Raw genomic sequence first — 26,464 nt, 5'->3', positions numbered from 1 at the left:
ACTGTAGAGACTTTGTTCTCTCCTGTCCCCAGCTCTCAGCCTATTATATACCTTTCCTCACCCAGCTTCACACTTGTTACATCTTCTGACATAACTTGCTGATATAACTTGCTGCATTCTCACTGAAGATCTGAACGTTGGTGGTGAGAAATCATATTTCATTGTCTCATCCTGCTTTGAAATTTCCTCCTCCATACAAATTAAGTCATTACTTTTGAGTTAGATTAACTCAAGTTCTCTGGACATGGTCCAAGTAAAGCCCAGCTCTTTGTCAGAATATAACATGCACAGTCTTAGCCCTGTTCTTTTTTCTTTCTCTTTTGTTTATTAGATATTTTATTTGCATTTCAAATGTTATCCCATTTCCTGGTTTCCCCTTCACAACCCCCCTATCCCATCCCTCCTCTCCCTACTTCTATGAGGGTGTTCTCCCACCCACCCATCAACTCCTGCCTCCCCACCCTTGCATTCCTCTACACTGGGGCCTCAAGCACTCATAGGACCACGGGCCTCTCTTCCCATTGATATCTGACAAGCCCATCCTTTGCTACATATGCAGCTGGAGCCATGGTTGTACTCACTCCCTGTGTACTCTTTGGTTGGTGGTTCAGTCCCTGGGAGCTCTGGGGAGTCTGGTTGGTTGATTAAGTGTCCATGTCCCCCTAGGAACCTAGCCTTCAACAGTCCAATTTCCACTGCCTTTTAGTCTTTCAAACTCCCACTGGTTAAGCTCCAGTAACAGCATTTTAGAGATTTTTCTAACCCAAAGTTCCTAACTTTTTCACATTTTTCCGCACAATCCAGTTCCAAAGACTTGGGACGCCCAAGATAAAGTTATTATACTGACAGCCTAAGATCTTGGTGTAAATTTTGTATTTCTTTTTTCTTTTTCTGCTGCTGTGGGAATAAAAACACCCTGATGTTCTAGGTAGGCTTTATTGCAAACTTGACAGAAATCTAGAATCACCTGGGGAGTTCAGTTGGAAAAACACCCAAGATCAAATCATCCTCTGGCCATATCCACGATAGGATCTTGATTAATAATTGAAAGTAATTGATGTCCAATTTTATACCAACAGTAAAGATAATAAGTCCTAAAAGCCACTGTTTCTTGGCATGTCTTCATTCTCTGGAAAACACTTAAAATTGCTAAGTTACGAACTTTTCAGTATAAAAATTTATAGCAGTAGAAATTTTAATAAAAGCATTTAATGTTATTCCCTAAAGACAGAAGAAAATGCATGCTATCTTTTCTTATTAGCATTTTATAGAATAGAATTTCCCAGGCAATAGCCCCTTTTTAAAAACTTTCAAAATATGTAATTTCAATATACTAGGATGTTTTCTGTAAGAAATAAACTAACTAGGTTTGAGAGTCAAGTATAATTTCACAATAAAATCAGCACTGATAATGTCTAAAGATGGAAAATAAGTCAGAGCTTATGATTCAACTTACTTTTCCATAACATATTTTATTTTTAAACATATACTTTTATTTTTAACTTGAACGTAGTGAATATTTTTAGAAGTATATAAAAATAATTATCCATGTCTGTCCTAATTACATGAAAGATAAACTATCATTTGAAAAGCACAATTTTACATACTATGCCTCATGCAAAACAGCTTGATTCTGAGAAATTTCAATGAAGAAACAAAAAAGCCCCAGGTTTCCCAATTACATAATCTCATATGTAGACTTGAAACCTTCTCTGTCTTCTTACATTGGGCCACACCACCGATCTGATTTTTGTTTCTACTCACAGCCTTCAAAAAACATGTAATCCTGGATAGAAAGAAAAACATAGAAAGATTTTTTTCAGAGACAAAGAATGACCTATTCTCAGATAAAGAAAGCTTAATATCCAAATTCTATAGATTATGTTCTTTTTCTAAATATGAGATTTTTCACATGCCCTGGGTCTGATTCAAAATGTTTCCCAAAAAATTAAGTCTAAATTTACTTTTCAAGTGTAAAAACAAAATGTACTCAACCTTCCTCCCATTTCTCTCCTTAAAGCATTGGTTTTATTTAGTCCTTTTACAAATAATAATTTTTACTAAACACAATAATTCACCATATTATCAAATAGCCAGTCGTCGCCATTATTTACTTGAACATCTTATAAATTAGTTTTAATATAGTTTTCCTTGCATTGATGTCTAAACATGACCAAGGTCAGTATTATATGACATCCTTTAAAGTCTCTTGGTTCTTTTTAATCTTTATTTTGCATGTATTTGTTTGTTGAAAGAACATACACTTTAGGGCTGCACAAGTGCTTACAATAATTTTTATTGTATCTATAAATCAATGTTTAAGATACCTCATGTTTCAAATTTTCAGTGGATTTAGCTGGGAACTATGCACAAATAGCTTGGACAAACCTTTAGAGAGCTTAATTTAGTAATCTGGGTGCCATGTCGTCAGGGAGAGTTTGTAGAGCCCTAGGCATTTCTGTTGTGTAGCTAAGGCTGGAGACTACTGTTTTCTTCCTGAACATTGCCCGCATAGTAGCAACTGCTGGGTGGTATGAACATATCAACAATGAATCTCTGATTTATTTGAACTGCTGAGATACCTAGGCATACAAATGTTGATATTAATTTCTCCCTTGAGACCCTAAATACTCTAGAGGTTGGAAAATAGAGATATGGCTAGATGTATAACTTTATAGTTATGCATTAGATGATAAATTTAATGACTGAACAACATCTGCATTTTGACCACATTTTTTTCATATAAGTTCAGATTCAACGCTTTCCTTAAATCTCTAATTTTATGTTTTATTTTAAAAAGAAAAACCTGAAAGGCAAAAAAATTAAAAAATCTGAAAAGTAAAATCTGTGTTTTGACTCATAACAGGGTATTGACTCATCAAAGTAAGGAGTCTGTGGTATCTTAGTGCATTTTGGGACTAAATGCAATTAAAGAGCAATAATAAAGTGGAATCTTGCCTCAAACCCTTGAGTGTCATCGTGACATATTGGGATGCATATTTGCCTGATCATTAGGAAACTCTTGTAAGGAGGATGCTCAGGGTCAGACTCACTATGAGGAAACAAGCGCCAAGCGCCACGGCTTTCATCTTCACATCCAGGTCTAGCGGGAACTGGATTCCAAAGTTATCGGAATCCGTGAAAGTCTCTTGCATACAACCAGACCACTGCTTGGAGATCTTGCCAATTCTAGACACCTCATCAAGAGACTTGATCTACATAGGAAAATAAAATCATACAGATTTGTAGAATACACATGGCAGACCTACTTTCATCGTTAAAAGTAAAATCAGGCAGTTATTCTAATAAAATTGTCTTCAAAATGTTTCTCTTATGAAATTTTTAGAAGCTATTGGGAAGACCATAGATGGAACTCCTATTAGGTTATCTGCTTTGAGAATCTTAGCTTTCACATAGGCTGACAGTTTCAACACGGCAGAGGCTCATTGTCATCCATGGGTGGAGTGAGGTGGTAACGGTGCAGGGGATGAAATGCAACAGCCCAGAAAGGCCTAAAGACCATGTGGTAACTAGAAGAGATGCTCCATGAGAGACAGCCAGGGCAGATAGTTGTGAGTTAGGTACGGAGAACTAGTGGGCTACAAAGAATGCAAGAAGAAAAGCATGCAAAGTCAGTACTTCCAGTATAGAAAGATTCTGATTTGGGGACTCTGTGAGAGGAAAGACTAGGTCCCCCAAATACAGTAGAACAGACTGAGCCCAGACTAAATCTACTCCATAGAGGGCACATGGATGCTCACAAAGGAATGAACACATAGGCTTGTGCCAACTGTGGAGGAAGAAGTGTCCTGTCTAAACCTGCAAAGGTCACCAAAGATGCGAACAGCCTCCTTTAAAGCCCTTGCCCCAGACAGGATCCACCAAGTAAACGAAGGACATTAGAGGTAGTCACAGCTGATGTGGCTGGAGGAGGGTGGCACCTCAATGTGCTGAAGTCTACCTCTAACATGAACGAAAAGTCACAGGTTACTGCTCATAGAGTAGCCCTTGCACTCCATACCCAGGCTAGGCAGAGTACAATTTCTGTTCCTTTAGAATTGGGTTTGGTTAGGTATCTAATTTCGTGATAGGGTGTGACAGAGGACTTGAGTGTTCATCATAGCCAACTGGCTTGGCCTGCATGTGCATCCAGTGAGCAGCATCACACAAGAAGAAGCTGTGGCCACCATGCTTGGACACACTTTTCTTGAACAGATGAGAGGTTACTGCATGGTCCAAGTTAGAGCCATCTACATGAGCTTCATCAATGCCCAGAAACTTGGCTGACCTAATTGCCATAATGTGAACACAATGCTATCTGTTTGAAGTCATGAACCATTACAGTTGTACCAGATATGACATTGTGATAAGCTGCTCTATCACTCTGTATATTATGTGCAATAGCTGTCATTTAAACATTTATGATCCGTCATAAATCATCATATATATTTTTGAAGTATAAGTTATATGATGGAAGCAAAGTGGTGGTTTGCCAGCATCATAAACCCAATACTCCACAGATAAACACAAGCATATTTACCATTTTTTTACAAAGCAAAAACTTAAAGGTAACTGAATTTTATTTCTAATGTACATAGAATTTTATTGGTAAGGATCAGAAATGTGAATTGTAAACTATACTCCAAAGTAACCAGAACATAAGAATTTTTACCTACATTTGAGAATGGTTTTTGAGGCTGTGTGTGTGTGTGTGTGTGTGTGTGTGTGTGTGTGTGTGTGTGTAAACTTGTACACCTTGGTGTACATGCAGAAGTCTGAGAACAACTTAGGGATGTCATTATTCTTCTTCCCTCGCGTTAGTTCTGTGGATAGAACTCTGATCCTCAGGCTTGGTGGTAAGCACTTTTGGCTGTTAAGCCTTCTATTTAGACCCCAGGCAGAATTTTAAACAGGACATCTGAACAAGGAAATTGCATCTCCAAATGAATGGCCTGGCCTAGCTCAGAGTTCTCCTGCTGTTAGTGGCTTATACTACTATTTCCCATTTTCAAGACAGGAGCATTACCATCACTGCTTAGGAAATGGAACACGTGGGAGTTCCTAAGGTCTGTCAAAGACAAGCCCTTGATGTAGTCACTCTAAATATACAATAAAGGCTGTACCCCATTTAAGGCATTGGGTATTTGAAGGTGTCCATGCAGACAGACGGCACAATTAAAATCACTAAGAATATCACAAAAGTTCAGGTTTTTTTTTTTTTATTAAATTAAGCACAAGCCAACAAAATTTCACTTAATGTTGTTCCTTGATTTAAATGAAAAATCTATCATGTTGAAACTAACTACAACTGCTTTCTGATTCTCAAAGAAGCATAAAATGCTGTATGAAGAATTATCATTACAAATATTCAAAGTATTTGCATTTGTACATATCATATATACATTTCTCTGTCACTTGCATTTTCTTAAAACTCTCAGCTCTGCCCTTAAGACCATAGAGTTTGTAGGAAAAGAAAAACCATCTTCATATACCCAAATTCTCACAGAGGAACCGAGTCAGTATAGAAAGAGGAAGAAGAGGAGAAGGAGGCAGTAAAAACAAAGCAAAACTGAAAAACAGAAACCTTGCTGAGCCCTGGGGATGAGGTTCCCACAAAGGGATAGCTCTATTCATCCTTAGGGGGTATTTCCTCTGAGTGAAAGTTGAGCTGAGTTTCTCTTTATTATGATTTTCCAAGAAAAATAAGACATGAATTATAATTTTAAAACATTCCCCATCTTTAAATACTTGCCAGTGAAAACACAGCAACGAGGCTGGCTAGGCCACTTGTTGTAGAAATATCAAAATGTCAGACCTATTCACATTCCAATGCCTAAATTACTGCAAGGGCTTATCACAGCTCAGAGAAGCAGAACTGTAAATGTATATACAGAGAAGTATGTCTTATGCAAGGGCCACATGGGCCAAGATCCTGGTGGAGATCTACAAATGCAGACATTACTGAAATCTATGTATGTGAAACCATGTCCTACTAATGTATTTCTGTTACAGAGTTTATTTTATAAACCTGGTGAACTGAACTGTTTAGAAAAAAAACTTATTAGTAAAAGAGTAACATATGATAATACTTTATGACAAAAGTTACAAGAATGTGTGTTTCTCTCAAAAGAGCTTAGTCTCTATTTCTCTTCCCCTTGGTGAAGTGAGTTGAACAGTGCTAGGTAGTGAGATAAACCGAGATAAAGACTGCCCAGATCATGTGACTGCTTTAGGCTGTGGCATACAGACTGCTTGATCACCAAAGTGAGAGAACACAAGGTCACACTTCTGTGACTGACCCCTAACAATGAGCTTCTGTGATGGACAGTGTGGAGTGTGGAGGGTGTGCAGGAAGATGACTCGCCCCCAGGTAGGTGGAACAGGACAGCCTGAGGTTAATTTACACTGCTAGGACTAGGGTGCAATTTATAACTTAAGCAATTTATAAACTTAAGTGTTTATTTCAGGGATCTTCTATTCCAGATATTAAAACCATGGTTCATTCTGGGTAATGGAAAATTTGGGAAATGGAACACCAGAGAAGAGAGAAGATATGTTTTCTATACTAACCACATTGAAACTATCATTATACCAGTGGGCTTTTGATAGGAATTCCAAATAGCAAAAGGTATGTGCTTGATCAAGACCTTATGAGGTTTATAATGCAGAATAAGAGCACAAAGAGTAAGAGCCTAGGAATAAGGGTCTAAGAGTCTTAGTTACTCTTTGGTATAAAATGATTAATTGATTAATCTGTGTTAACAGAGTTCTCTCTCTCTCCCTCTCTCTCTCTCCCCCGAACTGTGTGCATGTATGTGTGTGTGTGTATGTGTGTGTGTGTGTGTGTGTGTGTGCGCGCTCATGCACACATGCGTATATGTGGGTATGAAGGACAAAGGACAAAGTTAGGTATCTTCTACCACTTTATTTGAGACGAGTTCCCTCCTGCCTGAGCCTGATTAGTTCCTATTGAACTAGACTGGTTGGCCAAAATGCCTTAGGTAGCCTCATTCCCTCATGCCCCCAGATTGGGATTAGAGGTACAAACCTACACACTTAGGGTTTTCCTAGGGATGCTGGGATCTGGATTCAGGTTCTTAGATTTACACAGCAAACAGTAGAGCCATTCAGCCAAACTACAAGCAAAACCTACAAAAATGTTTAAATGGCGGACATTTTTTCTTTTTCTTCTTATACATTTATTTATTTGAATTGGCCTCTTTTTGCATGTCACTAGGGATACTCTGCACTAACCTTTAATCAAAGTAATGACCTTTGCTCTGAATAATTAAATGATCGTATGTAAGATGGGTACACATCAAGTCCCACTATTTAAGTAATGCACTAGTAATATCCTATAGGAATATATTCTTTTCATATCAAGAAAACACATCCTATGGACATTAGATTTCTTACCTGAAAGTCAATGTCTGAACAGCAGGTGCATGCAACACATGGACCAACCATCTTTAGAACATCCTCCTTCCGGTCATTCTGAAGAGTGAACTTTGGCAGACATGGGTGCCAGGTCTGAGTCACATAGCCTATCGGCACCCCAGGAGGAGCCTGGATTTCTATCTACAAAAGCAATGTAGTTAAAGTTAATGGAACCATAGACAGTACTATCCAGGTTTAATCCATACTTCAAAACCCTTCCTGCTATGGGAACTTCACACTGACCTCCTGGAGGCAGCAGGGGAAGCAGCAGCTACTGCATTTCAGGGGTCTCTCCAGAGTCATGACTTCTCGACCCAGATGATCCAAGATCCTCAAAGTAAAAGGTCTAGACGCTCCACAGCAGTTTCGAGTGCAGCAGTCAGTATCCTCCACTGCAACGTAAACCATTTGCCCGAGGTTGTTTTTTATTTCAAATTTATTATTTGTTTCAAAGCTTGTTAAGACTGAAAACACAGAAGAAAAAAAAATCACACTCGGCACTTTGTGAGGAATAGTGTGATTCTCTCCTAAGGTAGCAGGGGCCTGGTGTGCCTGAGCCTACAAGAACAGTAGAATGGGTAGACAGGCAAGGCAGAGATGATCTGGACACAGGAAATGGCAGTGCGAAAGGAGGAAGAACATTCAGGTAAGAAGGAACAAGACTTCCTAAGCAAGCTGAATCTTCACAGCCGTTGACACTGTCACGAGGGCACTTTCATTTCTGTGGTCACCCAGTGCTGAGAGAAAAGGCCAGGCTTGAGGATTGAATCATTGAGCAGAGCATTCCATTGGTGCTTACAGAGTGATTGTTTTGTTTATAGTCTGTGAAAGCTTTAATCAATAGTTTGAAGTATATATATATATATATATATATACACACATACACACACACTCAATAGTTTGAAGTATATATATATATATATATATATATATATATACACATACATACACACACTCACACATATATATATACATATTAATACACATACACACATAATCAAGAGTTTGAGGAATATATATATACATGCACACACATACATATATAGAAACACACACACACATACTCATACACACATAATATGGGAGCTGAACCACTGCCCAAGGTTGTGACAAGTCTCAAGCTGGTCACACACTGACAGAGTTGCTAAGGGGTAGAAGTCACAGGAAGGGCTAGGTTAGCTCAGTGCACACAGAGAGTAAGAATCAACTGTTTCCTTTCTAACAGGAGATCTCATGGGCAAACATGTCGAGCCCAGGAAGTTTTGACCCCTAATTCTCAGAAGTGGAGAGGAAATATTGTCCGTAATTTCTTTTCTTGTAAAGAGAGACATCTGTGACCCTCCCAGCTGAACCTTCCACTGAAGACCGCTGTAGAAGAGGCAGCTGACAGGCCTTTATCTGTAGGAACTGCTTCTATCTCTACAAATACCATTATCATAATGGATGGATACACACCTTCTAGAAGTTCAATTTGCTGATGAATCAGGATCTGATCAATCTGTTAAAGAAAAAAGAGAAGGTACATGGAATCAGTTATTAACCCTTAATATTATCAGTATTTCACAATTTACATTACTTTTGGGGGCAGCATTAATTTTTACATTTTAAGGGCAAACTTATTTTAAAATACATTTATTGTTATGGATATGACTGTTTTGCCTACATGTATGTAAGTGTGCCACTTGTATGCAGTACTTACAGAGGCAGGAAATGGGACCCAGGTTCATCAGAACTGGAGATAAAGATGGTTGGCAGTAGCCCTGTGTGTGTTGGCTACCAAACCTGGGTCCTCTGCAAGACTGGGAACTGTTCTTAATTCCTGAGTCATTTTTCCATACCCAGCACCAGTGTGTTTAAATTGGTCATTGCAAAATGAGAATTTTTAGGTCATATAAAGCTGATTTATAATAGAATTCCCATAAAATTATAAAACAATGGTCTTTCCAGAAGACAAGATTGATTAATAATGTATGTATATGTTTAAGTAATTTGTACAGGATGCTATCACTGTAAGTGATAACTTTCCTTACTATTTTACTTGCCCAGATTAAAGTATGCATATTCCAGGGTATTTTTTTAAAGATCAAAAATCTTCTCTTATTTCCTGTTTAAGTATTCCACTAAGTCCAATTAGTACAGCCCATGTGTATGAAAGTGTCAGGGTATCCTCAGGAGCATGGGAAGTCTATCTGTGACCATATTCTCATGGAAGAACTAGTCTCCTTCCCTCGTCAGGTATTAAGAGTCAGGGATGATGTCTCAGGAGCCGCTCCAGCTTCAGTGGAGGAATTTTGGCCGTCTTCGCCATCTTCCGCATTTGCAGGAAATCAGAGCTGCTATGTGTTGCGCACACCCCGAAGACTGCACTCCATAGCTCCCCTCCTTCGTCTTACTTTTCCTTTCTTTCTGCCTCTTTTTTGTGCAGTTGACCCTGAGCCTTGGTTGGTGTGTGTATGTCAGTCAAGAAAGATGTCCTCTGTGGATGAACATTCACAATGACTGAAATTTCTGAGTCCGCTGTTTGAGTACACATGGAACACGCTATTGCTGTGTGTGCCAGATAGAATGGCGACAATCTGGATACCACAGGGTCATCTGGATGTGTTCCTGGATTGGCGGCACCCCGCCGCCCTCATTACTTCACTGATTTATGTACTTCACCCCAAGTTATTATGAGTTCTTATTAAACTTCATGCTGCTAAAACTAATTTACATCAGGCTTTGGGGTAAAAAGTGTTTGTGTTCAGTAATAAAGTCTCCACATTTGAAAAGTAAATCATGCCGCAGTGGTGGTGCATGCCTTTAATCCCAGCATTTGGGAGGCAGAGGCAGGCAGATCTCTGAATTTGAGGCCAGGCTGGCCTACAGAGTGAGTTCCAGGACAGCCAGGGCTATACAGAGAAACCCTGTCTAAAAAGAGAGAGAGAAAGAGAGAGAGAGAGAGAGAAAAGGATTGAACTACGGATGATAACTAGAATAATGGTTAATTAATCCTGGCCATTGGCTGTTATCACAGGCTAAATTCACAGGAACAGAAAACACAATTATCTCACACATTGATATTCTGCTTAAAAGTGAGCCTCATCTAGGGAAATTATGAGTACCCAGAAGGCACAGAGAAAGATGTCATGTTTGGGTGGATGAATCATTTGTTGTTCAAGTAAATTAGAAGTAAAAGTATAGGTTTTTTTCCCCTTTGTGAGTTCTGAGTATAGACTTACCTGATTTAAGTATTCTAGCCCAGGTGGGCAGTTCAGAAGAGGTGGCGGTGCTGGCATCCACTCGGTGTTTACAAGGACTATAGTCTGGTTATTTTGAATAGGAAGCCGTGCTGCAGCATAACGTTCATTTCCAGATGTTGAGACTATGTAGCCAGCCTGAGGCCCTGGATAACCAGACTGGGGACCTTGGTAATTAGTCTGGAGTGTGGGGTGTCCAGTATGTTCTGGAGGTCCTGAAATAGGAGCAAGGAAAGTGATTTTCAACTTCATAGAGAAAAGGTATCAGCAGTTCATGTGGAATTATCTATCCCAGACATCTACCAAGTGACCTCTCCATCCAGAAGTTCTGTGTCTATGAGGTTTAAGACTTTTCAGTGCAGTGCCTGTGGTCCATACCTAAACACCCATGTTGATTGTTATAACATTAACAAAGATGTAAAATCAGCCTAGATACCTACCAACCAACAGACGAACGAAGAAAAGTTTACACGCACATATATAGACATTACATATACATGAATTTAGATACACTTAGAACCAATTTGGATATATAGAGACATATATATGAATTATAGATATAACAATGGAGGTTTATTCAGCCATAAAGAAGCATGAAAACATCTGTAGGGAGATGTATGAAACTAGACACCACCACATGAGACATAAGCCAGATGCCCGAGGTAAATTACCTTTATTTTGTATAATAATCTTTTGTAGAATTTAAATTTAAGAAACATATGTGTATATATGTATACACATATACATATGTAATGTTCCTTAATATATATGTATATATATACATATATATATATATATATATGAATTCTACCACTATTGCTACACTTAAGCATTTCTAAGATGCCTGTTCTAAATGCTGAATCTGAGCGCTCTTTTGTAGCGTGCTCCTCTCCTACCTGTTAGTGCAGGAAGCAATCATGTGAAGCTTCGTAGTCACACATGCTCACTATAAGCTTATTTAACTTCTTCTGCCTCTCAGCTACAAAGACTTTTCCTCTAACAGATTTTACTTCACCTTTTTTTAAAAATTAAAATGTCTTTTCCAAAGAATATATGGTGCCAAACTATACATTTTAAATATCTTGCATCCAACAAAACTGTTTACATTTTTCAAAGATTTACTTATATTTCATGTGCTTTGACTGTACGTATGTCTGTGTGACAGTGTCAGATCCCTTGGAACTGAAGTTACAGATCATTCTTATCTGACATGTGGGTGCTGAGAATGGATCCCAGGCCCTCTGGAAGAGCAGCCAGTGGTCTTCACTGCTGAGCCATCTCTCCAGGCCTTGTTTAATGTTTTATTAACAGAGACCTAGAAATTCCTTCTGTGGAGTATGTGGTAATGCTCAGCAAAATTATGGACATTATTATGGCTTTTTTTACACATGCAAATCATGTTCTTTGAATTTTTTGTCTTCTACCATTAAAATGAATATGTATAAATAAAACAGGAATTAATAAAAATCAAAAACAAACAAAAACCCTAGGCAATCTGTCAATCTGGGCAAATAACTGTAATGTAGTAGAATGAACTGGACTATTGTCACCTGTATTCCAAGGCTCCATAAAAGTGGCAAGCTAATGTTTGGGGTCTAATGACACCTGTTTTCAAGGACATGTTCTGGACCCTTAAGGTTTAACAGCAACCCTGTGTTCTACCCACCAGCTGATAAGACTACCAGGCTCGCCAGTTTTAGTAAACAGGTATTTGTCGAAGTCTTCCCACATACTTTCCAGAAGAGGGGTGAAAACCGTCCTTAGGTCTACATGTGTAGTAGAGAGTATCTGGTGGCATTCTAGGATTGTCGTATTCTTCCCTAGACTTCTTTATCTTGAGAAGCCAACTCAGAGCCTTCATTTTCTTATCTTCCATCCAATGCTTCTCTCATAGTGATGTTCTATCTGATTATTGTGTTGTAGAAGAAATTCTTATCTCACCTCTGAAATTGACTGCAATATGCTCCCTTCTTATGACTTCTAGTTTGGTATCTACCTATCTATCAAACACACACACACACACACACACACACACACACACACACACACACATACACATATGGTTTAGACCAACACAGCAAAACTTACAATATAAAAATTTAGATTATCAGACAAAGTGACAAGTTGCATTGTGACACTGCCATACTTGCATATAGAGTCCTTTGCTGCCAGTTCATCTGCTATCACCCTCTTGTATGCCATCCTCTATCTTCGCACTGGTTCTGATTAGTCCCCAGAATAGCTAGGTCTACTTTTGCATTTCATCTAGAAATATTTCTTAAATCTAGATTGCATATACATACACATATATACTACACTATTGTTATTACTATTATTAACAGAAATGTTTGTCTTTGGAACTCTGGCTTGTATTCCTTTTCTCTGTCTCTTGCTTACTCAGACATATATACCCCTCTCTCTGTCTCTCTCTGTCTCTCTGTCTCTTCTCTCTCTCTCTCTCTCTCTGTTTTGTTTGATTTTTTTTTTTTTAAGATATCTTACTATACTGCCCTGGCTGGTTTGTCTTAAGCTTGCTATGTAGGCCAACTCTACCTCTCAAAGTTCTAGGATTAAAGATGTGTACCACCACACTCAGTCTGGCTAGTATTTTTAAACATGGTACTATTTAAAAATGACATAATTTCACCCTTTTTTCTAACTGAATAAAAATGTGTGTGTGTGTATGTATGTATGTATGTGTGAAAGAGAGAGAGAGAGAGAGAGAGAGAGAGAGAGAGAGAGAAGAGAGAGGAAGAGAGAGTATGTTTGTGCATGTGTTTGTGTGTATATGAGACAGAGTGCATGTGTGTGTATATGGGGGGCATGCATGTATATATGTGTTTGTGTATGTGTATGTATGTTTAGTTTTATTCTTCTACTGATAAACCTCTAAGATGACTCCATATTTTGGTCATTACAAATAGTATGGTAATCACCATAGATAAATGCTTGTGGTATGTTGACTAGATTCCTTTTGGAGGGGATCATGTGATAGTTCCATTTTCAATTTTTAGAAGGACCTCTAATACTAATTTTCTTACTGATAGAATTAATGTATAAGCAATATATAAGTCCCCATCCCCAACTTATCACTTATTGCTGTTTTCTTCAAATGAATCATTTAGAATAGAGTGACATATGAAATTTTGATGTAGCATAAATTTTCATTTCCTCAATGGCTAAGGCCTAATGAATTAGAATAACTAAAATGAATACAGTTTTAAAAACAAGATATATAAGTATTCAATAATATAATAATGCTTTTTAGTATAACTTTAACCTTGCAATTTATAACTTCCATATCAAGTAAGCTTTACAGAGGATAAATGCCAGGTGCTGTGGTAGATCTGAGACACTTTCAGATAACATCTTGTACATTTACACAAAGAAAAGATTTCATATTTATGTGACAGGAAAAGTTTTAGGAGAGATGGCAGCATATGAGGCAGTTACTTTACATAGATTTTATTTATGCTAGTACGTAAGACAGGAGAATGGAAGCACTTTATGAGAAATGTTCCATATGGAAAGAGAATGTCTACACCATTACTATGCATGAATTTGGCCTTACTGTTAAAGAAGGGGACATCTTTAACTAGGTGACATCACAGAATGGCTGTGTAAGACAACAAACAGGAAGTAGTTCACCTAGTTCGTTATGGAGGGGTTTTGAATGTTACTCAGGCAGATATGAAGGCCTTTAAGGAGAGAACGCTCTATGACACCTCCAGGTAGCTGTGAGTACAAAATGCAGAATTGGAAACCTCATCCAAACTCCCTTACCTAATTTTCTAGAGTGTAAGGGCAACAATAATACTGCAGTGGTTCCTAAATCCCTACAGGATAAACGTTCTGGAGAAGCCATTTGGATGGAAATCCAATGTACAGTATTTCTGTATGACCCGTGCATATCACTCATAGACACAAAATCACTACTGCATTGCCTGAAATACTAATTCTATAGAATGTCATAAAAACTACCACATCTCATTGCATAGGAAACAATGACAAGAGATCTGTATATACAAGTTCAATACAAATACTGTCCTGTTTATATTTGGTTAATTGTAATTTGGTTGAATAATTTTGATTGTATTTGGTTGAATCAGCAGACATGACCACAAAACACTGTTTCTTAGATCCTAAGAGAATCCTTAGATTAACCAGCCCAAATGCGGCAATTCCTTGCTTAGAGCAATGCCTCTAACCCAGGAATTTTTAAATTTTAAGTTGTCATCATTTTCACCCCATTATTATCTGAAGACATATCCTGTATATGGTCTTGGAATTTAGAAACCATACCAAGCTACACTTTGTAATAAATTCCAAGCCAGACGCTAACCGAACTTAACATGCATGCCTAGTTTAAGTTAGCTATAAGGTTAATTAAACTGCTCTATGTATGCCTGGGTTAAATGATGGACATGCTGGGAATTCTCCAAGCACTTCATCTATAAGAACTCAGAACAGACATTTTCAACCCAGGCCTCACAATAGAATCACCTTGCTGTTTGGAAATCGCCAGTCATTGTTTAGAGGTGTGATTTAATTTTCCTAGGAAGATCATCTGTATTAAGTATTTTTAAATGAAAATTAATGACAGCTACAGATGAGAACGGCTGCCTTAGAGCTCTGGAGCTTAGCCAGCTCATATTCCTTTAATTACAAACATCTGGATAAAGATCCCGGACCCACAGGGAGTTTTCTAAGACAATTACACAGGCCATTCAACTCCCAAGCCAATCTGTTTACTCAGAAAAACGAAATGCACACACCCTTCCACATGCAACCAGAACATCTTTGATATTAATCCCCAGGGTGCTCACTGAGATGCTGCATAGACTGCCACTGGTAAATCTGGTACACCATCAACACTGGGCTTTACAAAGATCCCATGATGCTGACAATAGCATCTGCCTAGATTTCTGAGATAGGTTAGTGTTTGAAATGATAAATGAACATCCTAGTATGTGTAATATGTGACTAACTTACTTTTTTATTTTAATACTAGGAAAGACCAGGCAGCACCTAGAGAGGAGTAAAGCCTTCATATGCATTACACAGTAAAAATGAGGGTGACTTTGAGCTCGTAACATTCCTGTAGTAGGCAGCTTCCAGTTTTAAGATTTTATTATTCTTCATTGGGTACAATTAATTCCAAAGACTTTATGGTACAAAACCACCCACAGTTAGAACTTTGAAATATCCTCACATGAAGCAATTTCAGCACAGGGGAACAGCCAATAAAAGGTTTTACTTATTAGCTATCAAGATGTAATTTATTTTTACTCTTATATTTCACGGGTAAATATAGACTCATTGATTCTATTAGTTCGTCATATCATTTATGCTCCTTTATAAATAAAAATTCATCAGAAAAATTGCTTAGTCTAAAACAAAACAAAACCTAAGCCGCTAATGTTTCTTTGATGCAATTTTAAGAAAAAAGATTTAATAAAAACTAAGACATGATCACTTCATCTTTCTTTCTCTCTCTTGGGTACATCAATTGATCAGTGTTGATTTTCTTCTTCAATGACTATTTTACCTTGGAATGCTGCTGGTGGATACTGAGGGGCATACCCAGTTGGCAAATATGTTCCTGAGCGGGAAGCTTCCATTTGCATGCCTGCAATTTAGGGAGGGGTACATACATGTTAGCTTAAATGAGAAAACAAAAACAGTGCACAGTGCCAAGATAATGGGCTTGAAACACGCAGAGTAAACTCTACCCATTAAGGTGTGCCTGTAAAAGAGCCAATATGTAACAGAATCTAATTTGCTCCTACTTCTTTTCTAGATAGCTTGAGGAAGCTCAGTTACCGCGAATGAATTTCCAAAGATTTCAAGTTTGCTTCTGGCTTGTCTGTCCATGGTTCTACTTATGAAATCAGAACAAAGATAATTTAAAAAGCATAGATGGATAGGCAGTGTAGAAAGGAATAAACCTACCTGTATGTGGTTATGGTAGCAGCCAGCAGCTACACAAACCGGGGCTCTGGAAGAGAGGCGGAGGGACAGAGGCCTAGGAAAATAAGAGGAATCGAACAGCGAAAGAAATAACAACGTTCTGGTCAGGGTTCAATGTATATTTTGTATCTGGGAATTAAATAGGCAGGGAAGCCCACCCCCCACCCGCCCACGCCTCCACCCCCCCACCCCTCCTATGGGGCTACAAACCCCTTCAGCTCCTTGAGTCCTTTCTCTAGCTCCTCCACTGGGGACCCTGTGCTCAGTCCAACAGATGGCTGTGAGCATCTACCTCTGTATTTGTCAGGCACTGGCAGAGCCTCTCGGGAGACAGCTATATCAGTCTCCAGTCAGCAAGCACTTGTTGGCATCCACTATAGTGTCTAGGTTTGGTGATTGTATATGGGATGGATCCCCAGGTGGGACAGTCACTGGATGACATTTCCTTCAGCTTCCGCTCCAAACTTTGTCTCTGTATCTCCTGCCATGGGTATTTTGATCCCCCTTCTAATAAGGACAGAAGTATCCACACTTTGATTTCCCTTCTTCTTGAGCTTCCTGTGGTCTGTGAATTGTACCTTGGGGATTCTGAACTTCTGGGCTAATATCCACTTACCAGTGAGTGCATACCACGTGTGTTCTTTTGTGATTGGGTTACCTCACTCAGGATGATATTTTCTAGTTTTATCCATTTGCCTAAGAACTTCATGAATTCATCATTTTAATAGCTGAGTAAATGTACTACATTTTCTGTATCCATTCCTCTGTTGAGGGACATGTGGGTTCTTTCCAGCTTCTGCCTATTATAAATAGGGGTGCTATGGACATAGTGGAGCATGTGTCCTTATTACATGTTGGAGCATCTTCTGGGTATATGCCCAGGAGTGGTATAGCTGCCTCCTCAGGTAATACTATGTCCAATTTTCAAAGGAACCACCAAACTGATTTCCAGAGTGGTTGTACCAGCTTGCAGTCCCACCAGCAATGAAGGAGTGTTCCTCTTTCTCCACAATCTCACCAGCATCTGCTTTCACCTGAGTTTTTGTTTTTAGCCATTCTAACTGGTGTGAAGTGGAATCTCTGAGCTGTTTTGATTTTCATTTCCCTGATGACTAAGGATGTTGGACATTTCTTTAGGTGGTTCTCAGTTATTTGGTATTCCTCAATTGAGAATTCTTTGTTTAGCTCTGTACCCCATTTTTAAATAGGGTTATTTGGTTCTCTGGAGTCTAACTTCTACATAAAACCAGATACACTGAAACTAATAGAAAAGAAAGTGGGGAAGAGCCTCGAGCAAATGGGCACAGGGAAAAATTTCCTGAACAGAACACCAATAGCTTATATGCTCTAAGATCAAGAACTGACAAATGGAACCTCAAAAAATTGCAAAGCTTCTGTAAGGCAAAGGACACTGTCAATAGGACAAAACAGCAACCAACAGATTGGTAAAAGATAGAGGGTTAATATCCAATATATATAAAGAATATAATGTATTTTTTGCTATATTCACTCCAATTCCTGTCTTAACTCCTCCCAGGAGAGTACCAATTGGAGTCAATGGTTTATTAAACTATGAATTAATTATCTGCATTTTTTTAAGACTTATTTTTTGTTTTCTTAATTATGTGTGTATGAGAGAGGCATTGCATCCCCTGGAATTGTAGTTGGAGGTGATTGTGAGCCACCATGTGGATTCTGGGAATCAAACTCAGGTCCTCTGCAAGATAGCAAGTGCTTTAAACCACTGAGCCATTTCTCTAGCCCTGAATTAAGCATCTGTAATCATTGCTGTTAGCATCTAGAACCTGCAGCAGATATATGGGCGGGTCTACAGACCTGTCGCCAGGGCAACGGCCACCCATATTCCCAGAATCCATTGGGTTCAGCTCCCACCTCTACCTGGCCTGCTACGTCACGACATATATATATATGGGTACTTCCCTCCATCTTTCTCTCTCTTTTCTTCTCTCTCTCCACTCTCTCTTCCTGCGCTGCTACCCCCCTACCCCCTTCTAATTAAACCTCTTACACGTGGAGCTGTTTGGGCCTGGTGTCTGCAGATGCGTCTGCCGTGACTCAAAACCCATCAATTGCCTTGTGAATTAATTTTAGGGTCTTGATGCCTCAACTGTTAATAGCACTTGCTGCTTGTTCCAGGGCTGGAGTTTTGCTAGCAATATTCACATTGTGCATCTGTCTGTAACTCCAGCTCCAGTGGATCTGACTCTTGGCCTCTCGAGGTACCTGAACACATGTGTAACTACACATACAGTCACACAGACATACATGCACATAAATAAGAAATTACCACTTTTATGCTTACTCTGGACCTGCCCTATTGACACTGAATTATATAAGGTTCCTAAATTGCAACTAAGTTATTTCTAAAAACTATACTCTTTGGTCATAATCTGAATGTTATCTTCTACATATTATGGCTTGAATCATCTTGATATATGCACAAATGTTTCAACCTATTGCTTCTTTATAGTCATGTCTCTCTAGGGAGTCATTGACCCATCTCAAGTAGTCAATAAATATGAAGTGAGCATCTTTCTGCGCTACTCTCAGTTTACTCTGAGTGACAATGGCTCTGGCATTACAAAAATTATGATATAGTAGACATATTTAGTTATAGAAACATGGCCTTAACATAGAAGGAAACAGGGGCTGGAGAGATGGCTCAGCAGTTAAGAGCATTGACTGCTCTTTCAGAGAACCCTGCCTCAATTCCCATCATCCACATGGCAGTTCATAACTGTCTGTAAATCCAGTTCTAAAGATCAGGCCCCCTCGCACCAACATACATGCAGGCAAAACAATAATGAATATGAAACCACAACTACAAAAAAAAAGGGAAGGAAACATTCTGACATATTAACTGGTATTTTTCAGCATGTAATTCTTTTGTGGACTTTTAAAGATCACTCAACTCATTTGTTTACGCATGTTTATGAGAAAGGCTAGATTGAAGCCATTCTTCTTATTTGATTGTTTCATAACAACACAGCGATATAGAGCTCATGGCAACCATAAATCCAGAAGACAAAGAATCCCTTGCCCAAATTCCTGTCACCTACCCTAAGATATCAGGTATCACAGAGCTCTGAAATACCACCACCTCATTCCCATTAAAACCATTCTCTTCTCTCCCATTTCTTTCTTGTAGAAGAGTGACTGGCCTAGATGCTTAGTTCTCCTACCTGTTTAAAGGCCCACCTGCATCCCCGACACTCGCCCTGGGTCTCAAATCATATCTAAAAAGGAAATATACTGCAGCTCTGATGTAAAGATCCATGCTAAACTGGCATGACACACTTTGGTGCTCCATAACAATCCTCACTTTTTGAATAATATAAGCTAAATGCATATAACCAGGACCAGATGGACTCAATAAATTAGGAGGTCATATAAGCACATACACCCACACACCCACACACCCCCCCCCACACACACACACAAACTATTTATCTGCGAAACCAAAGAATTAAATATGCCCATAGCCAAATGGATCTTTCTAAACTGAAATAAAAGACCCTGAAGCTTGTAAAGTATAAAGTAAATTAAGTCTACATAAATTTTAAACATTTTATGGCTTCGAGAGATGGCTCAGTGGTTAAGAGCACTGACTGCTCTTCCAGAGGTCCTGAGTTCAATTCCCAGCAACCACATGGTGGCTCACAACCACAGCAATGTAATCTGACGCCCCTTCAGGTGTGTCTGAGGACAGTGATGGTGCACTCACATAAAACAAATAAAATCTTTAAAAAAATTTTTTTAAAACATTTTAAAGCCTTTCATGAAAGTAAGTCAATGCTGAGATCATTAATAAAAATCAACTTGGGGGAAATACAAGGGCTATGGACCTGGAGATGCTCTAATATACTCATCAAGGCTGACCTGATGAGAGACACATCATTTTATTGCTATTTCTACATTGACCAAGGCACGTGGAGGGGCAAGATCATTTCAGAAAGCATTTTTTTCTCCTTAGATAAAAACCTTAAAACTCTAACACACCAAAATCTATTGCTAAACACTTGATAGATACACATTTTATTTAAAAATTTATTGAGATAAAGCACAAAACATTATGTTTGGTGTTCACTTAAGTTAGTGCTATGGAAATATACAAAGCCACGTGAATGAGGGCTTGTTAGAATGGACTGATTGATTACAATTATAATTTTTTAATTTGTGTGACTACAGTAAACTTTGTGTATATAAAATGTACACAGAAGCAGAAAACTGTCCATCTAAAATGCATTCTACATATACAATATGTTTACCAAGAAGCCTAATATTTAGCTTTCCCAAAGGCTAGAAAGGAAAAATTCATGGCATTGGATATTTTTACATACATCTTCTCTGTTGTTGAAATAGTGAAAAAGGCATTGGATTCTGTAGCATTTAAAAAAAAAAAAGTCAAGTTCCAGGTTGTGATGGTGCATGGTTTAATCCCAGCACTTGAAAGGGAGAGTCAAGCTTCCAACAAATGTTAACAGCAATTTCAAATATTGCTGACCATTATTTTCACCTTTACTCTTTATCAGAAAAATATAGCTAATGATAAATCATCAATGACTTCTATAAGAAGAAGTGTAGGCAAGTTTTCCTTATTTTATATTAAAACTTTTAATTTGTGCGGGGCAGTGGTGGGGCACACCTTTAATCCCAGCACTTCGAAGGCAGAGGCAGGTGGATTTCAGAGTTCCAGGACAGCCAGGGCTACATAGAGAAACCCTGTCTCAAAAAACCAAAAAAAAAAAAAAAAAAAATTTAATTTTTAATCTTTTATTTTCAATTGAGTTAACAGTTGAATTGGGATTATAACTAACATTTGGACTGTAGATCTAATCTATGGATATGAACAGCAATATTTCTCTCCTAGTTTAAAGAAAATCTCATCTTTTCATTTAGCTATGATAAACTGAGAAGTCTAATGCAAATTAGAACCTGAAAGCATGCTGGAAAGATGGAAATACGTAAACAAATGCTGTGTGTCATGTGGAACAGTCGCTGGTGTTCTTTGCCTTATATGTACCATGTGGGAATAAACAAGGTTTATATTTCCAAGTGGGAATCACCTACTCTTTGCACAGAACAGATTCTAAACTATGTCCATTGCTTCACATTCCTGTTCCCTTCTTCCTACACTGCTACATTACTATGAGTCTTAATACAAGAGAATGAGGAGGAGCATCTATTGACAAAGGGCTGAAGAAAAGATCCTGAATGTCTTCACTGTATTAAAGACTTCAAAAGCAGCAGGAATACAACATCACAAGCATTAAAAATGGTACCCTGTGAGCTGTGGTTCAAAGGGTGAGGTGCCTCTGTAAATGTACCTGTACATGTGCCAACTAAAATAAGCAACCTGGTGGCTGGCGAACAAAGCCAGCTACTCAATCAATGCTTTCTTTGTGTGCTATTATACTGTTCCATGTGTGCCATTCTAATGACCTTAGGCTTTCTCGATCCTAATGGGTCTATTCTCAGGCATGTCACTCGGTTTTGAAAACAGCTGGACGTATTCTGGCCTAATTAATTAGTTAATAACTTACATGTCACAATTGTGACATAACTCTTACGGAAGAATAACAAAAAGACTTTAGGTAGAGAAGAACTCTTCATGATGCATTCCTGAACTTCCTGGTGAACATTATCCTTTTTCTGTGCCATGTGAATCTTCATCACACAAGAACAGAATTTTAGGCATAGTCTGATGATCACACATATTTTCCAAACTATGGTAAATGTTTGAGGGAAGGTGATGCTTCATTTTAGTAAAAAATCATAAGGCCACACTCCCGTGCTGAGCTACTTAATAATTTCTACCCTCTCCAAACAAGAAGGAGAATGCTGTTGGAATTGTCCATAATTTATGCTACAGTAAAATCTTTTTAACCCATGCTCCAGAATTCAGAAAATTTTCTTATAGCTTTCAGAAAGTAATTTTGGAATATCATAAAACTATTATGCCAATCAAATAAGTAAAAAAAAAAAAAAAAGGTCTGGGCTACTTAATGAGAAATTACTAGTTAAGTTTAAAAAACATTCTCATCATGTCTATTCAATACACAAGAAAAACCAGTTTACATGTTTTAGAGATCATCACCAGAATTCTAAGTCTCTAATATCCTACCAATAAGTGAAACTGAGACAGTATGCTGAGGGAAAGAGTGAAGAGTAGGTCAGAGAGTGACCCAAAATGAATGAAAAGTAAGTTGCAAACCTACTAATTTTCATGCGTCTCTGACAGTGTTTGTACATACATCTTACGCATTTGAAAAGTTAACATCTAGAAAGGACACACACTTCAGTTGCTGAACTGTGTGTTGGGAGGCTGGTTCTCTGGAGCCAGAATAGTTGTATTTGCCCAAAGGTGAGCTAGAAAAGAAGATGCCAGTGAGCTCCTGGGGCCACAGTGCAAGGCAGAAATGCCAGAAGGAAGGGAGACACCTGGCTAAAGGCAATGAAGTCTCTGCAAGAAAGTAAGACGTTCTAGCAATGTCTCTGGGCTTAAGGAGGAAAGCTAAAGCAAACACGCTTAGAAGCAACCTGGCATGTGGTCTTGGAGAATTGATTTCATAAACTTTGAATGTAGATCAGATAGAAGCTAGGACAAATGGGCCTGTTAAGTTCCACAAAAACCATGAAAGCTCAAGTCATGGAAAGAAAGAGACGAGAGAAACCAGAACTGACTCAGTCCTTGGCATCTGGTCACTTCAGTATCCCGGTGAGTGCTTTCTGGACAAGCCTTGATCCCTCACTGGTCTGTATTGTTTTGTCTCCTCCGTATAACTGAAACTGAAACTAAACTTGTGAGGTAAAAGTAAATATTTAATAACACGCAGCTCCCTAACCACATGAATTAAGATGATTAATATTCTTTGTGCTTATTTCCTCAGCTCACCAGAAAACAAAGAAACAAACAAAACAAACTAAACCTATCAAATTTTCGGGAATTTTCTTAGCAACTTCCATTATGTCTTTCTTACGAAGGATAGAAAAGCCTTTATTTCAATCTGCTTGCCTGGCCATGTCATTTCTCCTAAGACAAGAACTAGTTTAAGCATTTAATAAAACAACATTCTGAATAATAAAATAAGTATTAAATAAATAAATATAATAAAAATGGTTGGTTTTAATTAACTAACGTCCAGGGCATTCAAATGGAGTGGTATTCATTCTAAAGTTGTAGAGAATGGGCAAGCACACACATATTTACACAAACATTTCTTATTTAAGTATTTAAATATTTGACGTAAGAAAAGTCAACTGTCACTTCGTCCTTTATGGTTGCAGCCATCTCCTCTAACAACCTACACTAACTGACGTAAAATCAATTTAACCCTTTAAATCTTGTGCTAGACTTTAACTTGTATTTGTAACTAGAATTTGTTACACAGTCTGGAGGAGGAGCTGAAGTAGGTATACATGAAGAAACTGGTTCAGGGTCTGCGAATGGAAAGGAGCAGAGAGAGGGTCACACTCAGGCAGCCTGAGTGGGCAGCTAGTGTGCAAACGCAGCCTGCTCTGTCTTTTCTGTGCATCTGGTCCGCCAAAATGCCAAGCCTAGTTTGGGTTCCAATGAATGTTTATCCTTCACTAGCTAGCAGGCTTTGGGATCTGTTTCTCTAATCCTCCTCCACACTGGCCTTGACTAAGGATTGCACTTAACTGTGGAACAGTGTTATAAGTGGAACTGGGGCCTCATGTGATCTTTGCAGACAGGATATGGTACGGGATGCAGTATGGGTAGGAGAAAATTAAGTAGAGAGCCATCTACTACTTCCCAGGTATTACTTATGACATATGAAAATCCGTTATCTTCTCATTCAGTATCATAAATGGCATAGCTCCTGGCTGAAAACACCCTGTACAAATGGTATAGACTCTGGTCAGGGGAAGAACAAGCCAGGAACATAAGGTAAAAGCAGTCAGCAGACCAGAAATGATATTTGTAAAAGGTTAATAAAATATGCTGCATGAAAGAGGCAAGCCGACTCTCAAATAACCCTCTTAAAAGGGAATGTGTGTCTAAAACTGACAAGAACAATTACTGGTCGTAACTCTCGTGCTTTGTGGACAGATAATGTGGGCACTACACTTTCTTGTTAAGTAATATGGTTTAGAGCGATAATGGTCCTTTTTGAGAGTGGCCCTTGGAGATGAGCGAGCTGGGTCAATCAATACAAGTTACTCTTTTAACATTTGTGTGCGACCTCCCAAGAAATGGCTCCAGCTGCAGTTGCCAAAGTCTGATTAGTCAGGCGTGAGGAGTGGGGGCAGTTAAGGGGGAAGCTTTTGGCCCCATTTGTCTCTAAAGTTAATGGTTTTGTTTGTTTGTTTGTTTTACAAAAGTTGACAATAGGTGACTCTCACCTCCATTGAGTTAAGACCCTTCCCCTAATAAAACAGGAAATCATGTTTACAACCAAAAGACCTAAAATGGAATAACAAAGAACACATCTAAAGGCAAAATATAGAATGGATGGTATAACTGGCTCCTTGTTTTAAAAAAAAAAAAGATGCCTGAAAATAATCCGAAACTCCTACCTGCCCACAGACAAACCTGACTGAACTACATTTTACCTCTCCGGGCTAAGGTACTTCCCTTGCCCGTGCCCACCTCCCCTTCCCAGGCGTCTTGGTCACCTTTCCTAACTTCCAGCTCAGATCTCCACTCTCATGTTCCTTTTTCTAGGGCTTGGAAACGTTCCAGGTCCTGCGAAGGCCACAGATCCTCTTGAGAGAGACCAGGGCAGCTGGCTTACCTTTCTCACGCAGCTCCAAGGGAGGTGAGTTCCTAGAATCCTCGCGCCAGAGGCAGCGACTCAGCTCTCCCGACTCCTCTAAGAAATGCAAAGGTGCTCCACTCCACTAAAGTCAGGGAGAAAAGCACCTTGACTTTGGAGTAGTTTAGGAGTTGCTAAGGGTTTAGGTTTTGTTTCCTGAGTTTTGAGATTTCCTTTCGTTTAACTGAACGGAAAGGTACGCCCTGCAAGCACGTGGAAACCCCGCCTGAGTTCTAAGACCTTTTTTTTTCTTTCCTGGAAACCCCGCCTGAGTTCTAAGACCTTTTTTTTTTTTCCTAAGACCTTTTAAAATGTTACCTGCTCCTGGCAATGGCTCTCAATAGAAATGATTATCTGGTCTGTGCACCGTTCTGGAACGCTAAGGGTACACTTACTGGCATTTCCTTTTCTCCGCATTCTTCACATGCTGGCACTGATTCAAAAGGAGACTCAGCAATGCTTTCCCTTCCTTCTCTTTTTCTCTTGATTTGATGTTTTTTGTTCTGTTTTGTTCAGTTTGGGCTTGGAAGAGTCAGAGTTTATATCTTGAAAGACCTCCATTCCCTAACTTCTCGTACCAGCAGGTGCCGGCGTGAGCACCAGTATTAGTTTTCTTGATGGTATTCTAGTCATAATCATGGGACAGCTGTTCACATTCGGGTGAATAAGCCTCTCTGAGATGGAGTCTCCCCATTGACTGTTATGAGTCTGGAGTCACTCAGAGAGTCACCACGACCACGGGTAAGTTTTAATAAGAGGCCTTATTAAATACTGCCAACAGATACAGAAACTGAGCCGGCTCCCAACAGGCAGCATCTGGTCATATCAAGCCAAACCCACTAGATTGCAATTATTTTGCCTTCCTAGAGGCAGGTAATTTTAACATATTTGTCTTGCAGGTGTTCTAGTCATTGAGCAGAGTTTGCAAGCTTGATTACAAAAGCTGGAAATACTTTCACTGTTGGATCTCAAACCCGGGACAAAGGGCTGAGTTCCATTAACTTAGGAAAGTGAATG

The 26,464-nt window shown here is 38.9% G+C and overlaps 1 protein-coding gene across 2 annotated transcripts; it reads right to left on the bottom strand.

Moving 5' to 3' along the window:
- Window positions 1-1,452: 1,452 nt before the first annotated feature.
- Window positions 1,453-25,636, bottom strand: LOC116073451 (phospholipid scramblase 2). Of its 2 annotated transcripts, none has more exons than XM_031345364.1 (9): window positions 25,427-25,636; window positions 16,629-16,701; window positions 16,225-16,305; window positions 10,659-10,891; window positions 8,893-8,935; window positions 7,681-7,901; window positions 7,417-7,578; window positions 3,054-3,215; window positions 1,453-1,786 (listed from the first exon to the last, which is right to left on the bottom strand). In XM_031345364.1, the coding sequence occupies exons 3-9, from the start codon at window positions 16,301-16,303 to the stop codon at window positions 1,757-1,759; spliced, it is 930 nt and encodes a 309-aa protein (XP_031201224.1). In that variant the 5' UTR covers window positions 16,304-16,305; window positions 16,629-16,701; window positions 25,427-25,636; the 3' UTR covers window positions 1,453-1,756. The 2 variants fall into 2 exon arrangements, with proteins under 2 accessions (XP_031201224.1, XP_031201225.1); XM_031345365.1 differs by having other exon boundaries at window positions 7,681-7,829.
- Between the last annotated feature and the right edge of the window lie 828 nt (window positions 25,637-26,464).

The sequence above is a fragment of the Mastomys coucha genome, unplaced genomic scaffold (genome assembly GCF_008632895.1).
Source record: "Mastomys coucha isolate ucsf_1 unplaced genomic scaffold, UCSF_Mcou_1 pScaffold23, whole genome shotgun sequence".
Lineage (NCBI taxonomy): Eukaryota > Metazoa > Chordata > Mammalia > Rodentia > Muridae > Mastomys > Mastomys coucha.
Note: the sequence above shows the minus strand (reverse complement) of the source record. Positions and strands in the feature narration are given on the sequence as shown.